Below are 11,529 nucleotides of genomic sequence, written 5' to 3'. Positions count from 1 at the left end.
CTATTGTTATTGCGGCTAAGGGCACAGCTTCAATCCATTTAAAGTGATAGTCGATACACACTATGACCCACTTGAATTGACACTTTCCTATTGGGAGTAGGCCAATCAAGTCCATGACCCAGAGGTAATTGATCCATGGGCTGACTATATAGGATAGTGGTTTTGAGGGTTGTCGCGGTATAGGTCTATGTATCTGATATTTGTGGCAAGATCGTGATAACTCTTATGCATCAGCGGCAAGTGCGGGCCAGTAATAGCCTGTCGGCAGTGTCTTTCCGGCTAGTGCGCGGCTGCCGTAGTGGTTACCGCAGTCTCCACCATGACTCTCTTGCAAAATTCTTTTGCCTTCTTCAGTTGTGACACATATTAAATTGGCGTTTTGAAGGCCTTGGCGGAATAGTATGTCGTTTTGTAGGTGGTATCTCATCGCGCGCCTCATTATTAGTGTTGCAGCGCCCTTGTCCTCTTGCAACCTACCACTACGTTTAAAGGCTACGATCTCATCCATCCATGAGCGTTGTTGTTGTTCTATATGGCATATTTACCTAGTACCCTTATGACACTAATGTGGCTGCGCCATGGCAAGCCTTGCTAAGGAATCTGCCCTTACGTTACTGGCCCTCAGGATATGAGTGATCTGACAGAATTCAAATCGTTCCAATAGCACCGTAACATATGTCAAGTAAGCTGTCAATTGCTCATCATTTGCGGTGAAAAATCCAGTGACTTGGTTGACTACCAGTTGGGAGTCACTGAATATGCTGATACTCCTTGCACCAGTGCTTAGGGCCAACTGTAGCCTGTGATCAATGCTTTGTACTCCGCTACGTTATTAGATGCGGCGAAGTTGAACTTAAGAGCGCACTCCAGCTCCAGTCATTTATGCAATAAAATTTGTTATGGCCTGGCCCTTTATTGCAGGGCGTGGCTTGTACTCTATGTCAAATTCTGTCAACTCAATAGCCAACTTGCTGAGTTGCCCCGAGTGTTCTGGATCCTGGAGTACTTGTTTGAGAGGCTGGTTAGTAAGGACGTGGATGCTGTGAGCTTGGAAGTAGTGGCACAATCGTCTAGCTGCGATGATGACTGCGAGAGCTAGTTGTTCTAGTGTCGGGTACTTTGTCTCTGGACTATTCATTGCCCTGCCGGCATAAAATACTGGACGTTCTTTTGTTCCATCCCGGCGGACTAATGCACTACTAACCCCGGTTGTGGATATTGCGAGGTAGAGATATAGTATTTCACCCAGTTGCAGGGTTGACAACAATGGTACTGCGGCGAGGTAGTCTTTTAGCCCTTGAAGAGCTTCCTGGCAGTCTGGTGTTCACTCAATCAATTTGCTCTTTTACCTTTTTAATAGTTTGGAGAATGGTTCACATTTATCTATCTGTCTCGAGATGAATCTTGATAACGCAACAAGTCTCCCCTGAAGGGCCTTTACGTCCTTTTTGAGCACTGGCTGCGCCATGTCCAAAATGGCCTATACACCGCGTTGGCTAACGATGTAGCCCAGGAACTTGCTTGTCATTACGCCGAAAAAGCACTTCTCCAGATTCAGCCGCATCTTGTACTGTTTAAGCACATCGAGGATGATTCTTAGGTTAGCCACGTGGTCCTCGGCCTTGACATTTTTGGCCAACATGCCGTCTACATAGACTTCGATCTTACTGCCGATGTGCTTATCGAACATTTGTGTAACGCAGCGTATATACGTAGCACCTGCGTTCTTTAACCCGAATGGCATGACATTGTAACAATAAAGGCCTTTGGTCGTACGAAGGTCATAGTCTCTTGTCCGCAGGGTTCATGTGTATCTGGTTGTACGCAGAGTATGCATCCATCATGCTTAGCAGCTCATGGATTGCTGTTGCGTCAATTAATTGGTCGATTCTGTGTAGAAGGAAGCTGTCTTTAGGACATGCCTTTTTAACGTTCTTGTAATCCACACACATCCACCATTTGTCGTTGGCTTTATGGACCATTACGCACTTTGAAATCCACTCTGGGTACTGGACCTCCCTAATGAACTTCACTCCATTTAACTTGTTGACCTCTTGTTGTATCGCGATACTTTTGTCGTCATCAAAGCTGCGGCGCTTCTGCTTGACTGGCTAGGTAGAATGTTTGATGTGTAATTCGTGTATGATGATGTCAGGCGAGATACCATGCATATCCTCATATGACCATGCAAAACACCTCTATGCTCTCTCCCAAAAAGTCGGTTAGATCCCTCTCTACTGCGGGGCTAAGGGTAGCACCGATCTTGATCTTTCACTCTGGGTGTTATGGGAAGGGCGTGATGCTCTTCAATGAAGTCTGGGGGTTTGCCGGTGTCTTAACCTCATAAGGCGTAGTTTTATTCTTGCTCTTGCTCTTAGCCACTATGTCGTCTCTCGCATGAACGACTTTGTCGATTAAGTTTGTTGTGGCATGTACTGCCAAGATCTCGCCTGTCGCGCGTGTGCCTGACTGCGCGGGCTTGGCACTCTTTTGCTACGGACTGTGATCCACGAACCTACCATATTCCATTTGGGGCTGGGAACTTGATAAGCATCATATATCCTACAATGTTGTGCATGGCGCCGTTCCAATGCGTACTATCATGTAATCCGAGCCCAGAGGGTGGGTTATGCCCCGGAAGAAACAGATCAGTGGTTGGTGGTGTTGCACTAGCTTCTTACCACTACGCTCCATCTTTTCGTAGTATCCCTTGAAGAGAACATTAACTGCGGATCCTATATCAATCATCATTTTTCCCACGTCCCTCTGTTCACCCAAGACCGCATCTATGAGGAATGCATTGTCGTTGGGTAGGGAGATGCCGATGTCCTCCTCTTTGGTGAAGGTGATCTATTTTCATCCTTCCTTTTGCCTTTTGGCACTTCTCCCCCCGCGATGGCGCACACTTATCTCAGGTGATGGTTTCGAGTGAAGCGCGATTTTGCACGGTTAGACATGCTCGTCATTGAGGCTACACACTCGATGACGTTGATGCGGCGTAGGTTATGAACCGCCGCAATAATGTTCTGTTGTGCTCTTGGATGCACCTCCCTAACTCTTGTATCACCTCTGGCTCTCATTGAACGGAGGGTTCTACAGTCATTGGTGTTATGGCTCCCATTCTCATGGAACTTGCACCACTTACCAATATTTGTCTCGGCTTGAGGGTATTGTGGTCACTCTGGCTTTCTTAATGTCTCCTTTTGCTTGTGGAATAAGTCTTCAAGGGTTTCTTCCCTCGGTAGTGCCTGGTTATCGCGGCGACCCGTCACTTTAACCTGACGAAAGTCTCTATTCTCACAGCGGTCGCCGCCTTGTCTTCTATGCTTATCCCGGCCCCCCTGCCGATCATGATTACGCCCACCGTGGCGGTTTGATTGCTGCCAATCCCTCTTTCTTCCTTTACTGCGGTCATCATTGGCTGGGAAAAGCTCATGCTACACTGAGACCGTACCTTGAGGCATGGGCGACTGTGTCGCACTACTCTTATCCGATGGCACGGGTGTTCTCTTTTCCCCGTAGGTTACATATTCTGCTTGAGCGTACCATACCGCCTTTGTCATGATTTCATCATAGGTGGTGCCCCGCATCCTTGGGTCCACGTTGATGTGGAATAAGAAATTCTCGGACTGCAATCCCTCCGTGAATGCAGCCAAAGCAAGCGTTTTGTTAAGGTTGCGGCATTTGGATGCGGTTGTTTTCCATCTCATGACAAAAGTGCCCACGATCTGTTTACTTTCTTGCTTCACTTGGAACAGGCCATTCGTGGTGTCCGCTGCGCCAGCCATGAGGATGAACCTGTTCAGGAACGCAGTGGTCAGCTGCGCGAATGAGTCCATGGAGTTCGCTGGTTGCTCGAAAAACCAGTTTATTGCATCACCATCTAATGTCTCACTGAATAGGTGGCAGAGTGTTGCATCATCGAACATCCTACTTGCAATGACCTTCTTGAAGTTGTCAATGTGCTGAAACAGGTCTCCATCACTCGTGTACGGCGCTATCTTTAGGCTTTTTAATTGTGGTGGGTGGACAGTGTTCATGATGCGCGCGGTAAATGGTCCTTGCCTTGCTGTGAATATTGGTTGGCAACATGGATTGGCATCCCGTTGTTCTATTGCATTCAATCACTGTAGTATTAAGGGCAGTGTGGGGTCTGGGCTTTCGCCAGCAATGCGGGGTCTTAAGCGGGAAGTTACGCTCGTACTCTCTTCCTCGTGGTTTCAAATGCGTTTGGGGGATGGAGGTTGTTTCCTTTAAAGCTCGTAGGGGGTTAGGCTAATACTCATATTGCGCGCTACTCTCGCGCTGTGACTCCTCTTGCCTTCGACTGCGCTCGTCCTTTGCTAGCTGCGCTCTCATCTTGCCAAGTTCAGCTTGTAAAGCCACAGCTTTCTTGCGTTCAACCTCCTCTCGCCTCTTACTCTCGGTGAGGTCCTTTGTCATGCTTGCTAACCTCGCGGCCGCAACGGGGTCGGGTGTTGCGCTAGTTCTTGCAACAGTCCCGGGTGTGGGGGTGAGGATTATGAGATCTTCATTTGGGGAGGTCAGGTGGTGGTTTAAGCTAAGGTCCATGACGTCCTCAACGTGACCGTCAGCCAGGTTGGGTGGCAGGGAATTAGGGTTGCTCATTTCGAAATTCAGTTGTTTTGCGAGGTTTTGCATGTGTATCATGGGAACTTTTTGTTACGGATTCCCACATACGACGCCAACGTTAATCCAGTTTACTATGGCGGAGTAGTTCACTCCACTATGTTGATCTGTTATATACTGTGCTGCTTACTCTTCTTCCTGTCATAAACAACACAGCTCGTTAGAGTAGAGACCACGACAGTGTGGTCTTCAACTCTCTGATGCCTAAGTCAAGTAGGTAGTAACAGTGAGTAGTTTGAATTGCTTACCTTAAGAGGTCAATGGTTTGACCTTTAATAGTTGAGCTTAGGTAGATCATTCACTCATCCACCGATTTGGGACTTAGTCCAATTGAGGTGTTCTCATGAGCTTCCTTTGAAACGCGCGTGCGGGCGCGTCCGTAATTGGTTTGAGACACGGGGCAGCTTGTTGCACAGCTGGCTTCAAGCCATATTGCGGTGTTGGGCTACTTTTGAGTCTCAGTGTGATAATAGTTGTGTTCATTATGGCTAGACATAAGTCTATGCCAACAGAGCTGCAAGTAATAATCAAAATACAACTAAATTAATATTCAGGGGGGGTCCCGATGAGGTATTTAACATTCTAACTTGTTGACTGCTAGATATAATTTTTAACGTGGAATCTGTATATATGCGTATACAGAGCAGTGATTGCACACACAGTCGTGAGAGAGAGAGAGAAACAAAAAACTGACTAATCGATGTAATATGATTAAAGATTAATCTTGATTTATTAGGAAATATATTGTTGTCTGCATTTTACAGAAATCGATGGTATAACTGTACTAAATTTGGCTACATACATGCAGAATTATGTTAGAATAGTTGCACATATTATTTGTTAATGCACGTGTAACAAGTAATACGGTACTTTCTTTATGAGCATTGGTGGGGGTTTGGTAAATATATTAGTATTGTTGGTTTTTTGTTTTCAGTTATAGGGTTTTTGCAATCAGCCCATAGATTAGTGAATTGTTAGTCATATCGCTGCCTCGTATTAATTTAGTTTGATCGCGTCGAAGACTCATGTTTTTTGTATTTGTTTCTTATTGGCCTATTGTTATACATGTTTTGTAATTAGGCACGTCTTGTAATTAATGATTTTTTCTTTCCGAAAAATAAAACAATACATACAAACATACATGTGAGTATGTTTCCCCTACAATAAAAAGATATTGAGATTATATGTCTACTATTTAAGATTCAAAAGTATATTCGTTTTTTTTTTTTCATTTTGCAGTTGAAGAAAATGTGGAAGAGATGAATTATACTAAGACAATTAATAGTAGTTTTAAGCAAAATCAGTATATAATGTTTCTTAGTTATTTCAAGGAGTATGTTTTCATATTTGCTTATGTATTAATCGATCAACATATTGATTAGTGAAAACCCTAATCGCTCTAGTCTTCTCCTTGAGATCGATCGCCCTCCTCCTCTGATCTTTGTCTCTCTCGTCCAAGTGGTAGCTATCGCCGGCATAGGTTCTGCCTTTGCAGCGGTGGCTTGCTACCGAACGAGATGCCTGTACCCTTCCCTCTGCGTAGGATGGTCCTAGTAGTGGCAAATAAGTGAGTAAGGTTTGTCTTGCCATGTATGGGTTCTGAGTACCGTCTGAGCGATTTTTATGGCTTACAACCTAAAGATTTCATTTTCTTAGGGTTTCCTTGGTTTTAGGGGGGTTTTGCATAGTTCAATTTTGTCATGCCCGTGAGGGCGTTCTATGTTAAAACTATATTCCTATTTGAGGTTATTAACTTATTAATGATATATATATGACGCTATTATCTTCCCTTTAAAAAGTATGTTTTCTCGGTGTTAATAAATATTTTTATTTATAATGTTATCTACTTTTTATTTATCACTAGCTAGCTAGCTTGTTAATGATCAAAAGTGAATCAAGCAAAGCATGTATCCATGATATAAATTCATATTTTTTCTCATGACAAATAATGATGGACATACTGATGCAACAAGTAGCTAGTAGATAGTACATCCTTTTCGTTAGTCCCCCTTGTCTGCCCTAATGCCTTATATCTTTGTTGAGCCATCAACATGGGAGGTGGACTTCTGCCACCTGTATCGATCTTCAATAGATCGATCCATCAATCATGCGTAAAAGGAACTGTTATATGATCTAATTACGTACTTAAACTTTAAGGTTTAGTCTTTTTCCCGAAACGGATGTACATCGTCATCACCTGAACTTATATGAACTCGTCCTCTATCATCACGCATGTAAAGTCTGCAGATTAACTTGTCGAGCTAGCTAGATAAAGCTCTCTTGAGCCAAGCTTGTGCTAGATTTACGAATTTATAGGTTCAAAAGCTAACCCGGCCCTCAATCGCTTATGCACAATATCTTTGAAATTATGTTCTCAAACGAGATGGACGTACGTACTGTACGTTGGAAAGCAGCAAAACTAATTGATCAGGTGTTCGGACAGGGGTTAGAAAGGAAACCTTTCCATGTGAGTTGCCAGTGAGTCGAGAGGCACAAGTCATATGATGAGACCTTCAATTTTAGGATAATATTTGGCTGCAAGCTCGTCGGTCTCTCTAAAGATCATATATATTTGGCATTCCCTAATCCCTATTGTTTCTTCCTTTTGAGATATAAATTAAGGTGATACTATGATATTGTTTCTGTAATTCACCACTTTGTAATTGTTTTCGGTCTGCAAAACGAGGCCTGAACTTGAATCTTCAGCTGCATTAAGTCTTATACAGTGGCCTCTATATGAACAAATTTCCTCAGAGGAATCAGGAAGGGTTTTCGTAGCACTCCAAGTCTCCAAACTGACTTATTAGCATTCTATAATTGGTAAATCAGTCCAGGAGACTCTTCATTCTGTCTCTTACTAATGTTAACCATATGTATTAACTGATTTAACTCTATACTATAGGCCCATACGCATCAGTTAATCCTTGCTAACCTGAACACATGCATGTTTACTCATATGAATGTGTATATGCACGTCGTAGTCAGTTGAGGGACTTGAGGCCAGAAGCTACGGTTTTGCATGTATGATGGGGAGAGTTTTACATTGTGGGAACCGTTCGAGCAAAAATTCTTCACTTCAGAATACTAATTGTAAGTTGTTATTATTTGGAGTAATTATTCTATTTACCGAATATATATAATAATATATCTATTCTTTGTTTACTTGAATGAACATACAAAAAATTAATCATCTCCTAACAAATTGTTGTGTCATTTAGACCAACTAGCTAACATCTCACAACTTCCCAATCATATTTCGGTGTGATCTTCTTTTGTATAAACCTTGAAATCTGAATGAAAGAAGTGTGACATTATCATCAATTTATCATAGTTGGATAAATTTTGTGTCTATAATCATAATTCAGAGTTCGATAGCTTAGCTTTGGTGCTCTAGCTTTAAATTACGTATTATTAACGTTTACCATTTCTCTTCACTACTATACTTGAAATTATTATACTGTGCATATGCGTTCCAATTTGTATGTTTTTTTTTCTTCAAGTCTGATTCAATATATAATTCATATAACAAGAACGACTGTCTAATGGCTATAGACAAATAAAGTACCAAGTTAAACATACTCCCATGATTTCATGCTGCAAAGCATCTCTACTCCCAGCTAGCCCTGTTTACAGTAAGACCCCCACAATCGGGAAGAAATCAGGCAAAGCACGACCACCATCAACAAATCACATGATATGTTCAAAGTCACGAGATCAGACGGTGATTATGAGATCCCACCAAATCACAACTCACCAACAAGCCATAGGATCTGTCTAATATCCAACTTATGGTGCCGGCCTTTACTAGTGTTTGTAGGGGGCACATATCCCCCACTTTTGTTTCTCATGTGACCGACCACCAAGCCACAGTTGACCTGTCATTGCTCCTACCATGTCCTCCTTCCCTAATATTCACAATCTTCAATTAACCACTATTGCTACTCACTTTATAAAACCAAATACGAAACAACCCGATTCTCACAACACAGTCCACATTATTTGATCGAGCAAAGAAAAGAAAACAAAGCCAAACTGCTCTGAAACTGAAAGCCCCAGATGGAGAAAGAAGGTCTAGGTCTGGAAATTACAGAGCTGAGGTTAGGTCTCCCCAGTGGTCCAGGTTTAGTGGACAAGATCAAAGAGAAGAAGAGAGTGTTTTCAGAGATTAATGGAGGAGATGAAAATGTCGCCAACTTTGGTGGATATGATGACTACCGGAAAGGCCAACCGAAGAGTCAAGTCGTAGGGTGGCCTCCGGTGTGTTCTTATCGGAAGAAGGTTAACAGCTTGAGTGAGACTTCGAAAATGTACGTGAAAGTCAGTATGGATGGTGCGCCATTTCTTCGTAAGCTGGACTTGGGCATGCAAGGTTGCTATGCAGATCTTGCTGTGGCCTTGGAGAAGCTATTTGGTTGTTTTGGTATAGGTGAGTAGTACTTGAACCATACTTTTCTTTCTACGCTTATATATATGGTTTAGCATGAAACTGCAAACTGTTAACCAACTCGATCTAGTTCTTTCCTAGCTCAGTAGATAAAAAAAGAGTTGAAAGCAATAAAGGCCAGTACGAAAATTAAATACAACGTTATATATGTTGAAGTAGAAAGAATTTAACTCGATCTAATGGCGCTGAAATCCAAAATGACACTCTTTTTAGCTAAACACTTTTGATTATATTAGAGATTTAAATTAAGGTTGGGTGAACTTAAGACGATCTAATCTATCTTATCCCATAGGCGGAGCTAGGGAGGCCGTAGCCCCAATTCTTATAATGGGGCTCTTGCATCTTATACAATTTCTATATAATCTTACATGCAACTCCTTCTAAATTTACGTTGATTCGATCAGAGTCTTCGTACCATGCATTGATGCATATATACTCCATGATTTTCCAACATCAAAATTTGTTTCTCTATCGAATCACCAGTAAGACATATGAAGTACTCTACTTATTATACTCGATTGATTATTAGTGCCGGCTCAAAATTGAAATTTTAGATTTCATCTCTAGCTACTTTATATTCTAAACATAATTAATTTTAAGAATACTCTTAATCTTTCTTATATATTCTATCTCGTTAAAATAATTAGCAAAATCTGTCTTTAAATGTTGACAGGCGAGGTGTTGAAGGATGCAGACAGTTGCGAATTTGCACCCATTTATGAAGACAAGGATGGAGATTGGATGTTAGTTGGAGACGTCCCTTGGGAGTAAGTTCTCGTTGATTTAAACTTTCCGCTTACCTACTGATTTCAACATTAATTATAAGTCAAGTCCCCCAAAACCCAAATGAAAGAAAACTGAATTAGAGGTGCACACAAGAATCCTAATCTAAAATTTCTTTAAAAAAATATTTATAAAACAAGTCGAAAGTTGACATCCAAGCTGAGCATTAAATTATTAAAATACGTATTAAATATATTTAGAATTTTAGATTGTATTATTATTCGTCCAGCAAAATATGTGAGGTAAATAACTTTAAGCTATTTCAGGAACTAAATGAGTTATTTAATTATTTTTGAGATCATATATAATTAACTACTTGAAACAAACGTGAAAAGTACGAGTCCATTGAACCAATGCGCGCAAGTCAAATTTAGTAAGAAAACTAGCTAATTACTTCATGTTTTCTAATATATTGTGGGAAAGATGAGATGGTGACTAATTGTAAGAAAGAAATTAAAATCAATCAAATTGGGTCAACAATGGGTGCTAATTAGTCATTATCGTAAAGTAAAGTATGGTTAATTAACACTTATTAGGCATGCATGCTAATTATGGCTTAGTTTTATCTCCTACATTATTTTCAATAACCTAATCTTGGACGACCCCCCCCCCCCCCCCCCCCCCCCCCCCCTCTCCCACAATTCCCACATAAGCATTTCTTATAACGTTGTTGAGCTGAATTATACGAAGTGTCCTTTGGAGACATTATGGCCTGGTCAAGCCAAGTCATTATTTTGTTCGGAAGGAGAAAATTCAAGCTCATTACAATACATTCATGTCTAGTTATACACATGAACTTGTGGGTAAAAACGATTTTCTGTACTCCCATTCTTGTAATCATCGACATAGTTGTAAATTTTCATCATGTTGTTGTTACGTTTAATAGTACAAAGATATAATTCCGATCAATTACTCTTTTACCTTCGAATTTCATAAAGTTATGATAACCTAAAATATGGTTAAGTTGTATTTCAAGATAGAAGCTATTTAATTTGATCTACATGCAGAATGTTTCTTGAGTCCTGCAAGAGACTGCGGATCATGAAGAGATCGGATGCCAAAGGATTTGGAATCCTGGAGTCCAAGGGCTTCCTCAAGGCAACGATGAAAGACGAGTCTCAATAAATATCACTCCACCAAAAATGATGAAAACTGGAGATCCATTACTGTAATGTAATGTCGTACTGCATTTGGAATCCCTCTTCTCGACCTAGAACATGAGATCATCATATATTACATTTCCTTTTTCATACAATTATTATTCGCTAATTTCTGGTGATTGTAAGCGTGCTCTTTCAATCATTATGTACGTGAAGCTTTGATATTAGTGTTGATTTGGACTCTAGAGAAAGAGGAGAGAATTTTCCTCTATCATTCGGTTCTAAAATGTATTTGAAATTGACAATTCATTCTACTTCTTCTGTTCATTGATGATTTCTTGATGACGATTATTCCGTCTGACGAAAAACCCTAGCTCGCCGGCGCCCGCTCTGTTCAAAAGAATGGATCGATGTTGGAGATCGAGTAAAACCCTAATATGTAGGTAAACCATGATTATATATTTTAACAACTTCCGTGTTATGTTTCCACCAATGAACTCATTGTTGATCTTAGAAAATTGACTAATTCGAACTTTTCGATCGATCTTAATT

At 41.1% G+C, this 11,529-nt stretch overlaps 1 protein-coding gene across 1 annotated transcript; it reads left to right on the top strand.

The window, feature by feature from the left end:
- The first annotated feature begins 8,553 nt into the window (after positions 1-8,553).
- On the top strand, positions 8,554-11,272 carry LOC126801275 (auxin-induced protein IAA6-like). The gene is made up of 3 exons (XM_050528784.1): positions 8,554-9,076; positions 9,768-9,861; positions 10,885-11,272. The coding sequence occupies exons 1-3, from the start codon at positions 8,707-8,709 to the stop codon at positions 11,000-11,002; spliced, it is 582 nt and encodes a 193-aa protein (XP_050384741.1). The 5' UTR covers positions 8,554-8,706; the 3' UTR covers positions 11,003-11,272.
- The last annotated feature ends 257 nt before the right edge of the window (positions 11,273-11,529 follow it).

Source organism: Argentina anserina, chromosome 6, assembly GCF_933775445.1.
Source record: "Argentina anserina chromosome 6, drPotAnse1.1, whole genome shotgun sequence".
Lineage (NCBI taxonomy): Eukaryota > Viridiplantae > Streptophyta > Magnoliopsida > Rosales > Rosaceae > Argentina > Argentina anserina.
This window is presented reverse-complemented; position numbering and strand designations above follow the sequence as displayed.

What these genes read in the sequence shown, in the direction of transcription:
- LOC126801275 (XM_050528784.1), top strand. Translation starts at nt 8,707, where the DNA reads ATGGAGAAAGAAGGTCTAGGTCTGGAAATTACAGAGCTGAGGTTAGGT. An exon ending in ATTTGGTTGTTTTGGTATAG is followed by an intron (nt 9,077 to 9,767) that starts GTGAGTAGTACT and finishes AAATGTTGACAG; the next exon opens with GCGAGGTGTTGAAGGATGCA. An exon ending in GTTGGAGACGTCCCTTGGGA is followed by an intron (nt 9,862 to 10,884) that starts GTAAGTTCTCGT and finishes ATCTACATGCAG; the next exon opens with AATGTTTCTTGAGTCCTGCA.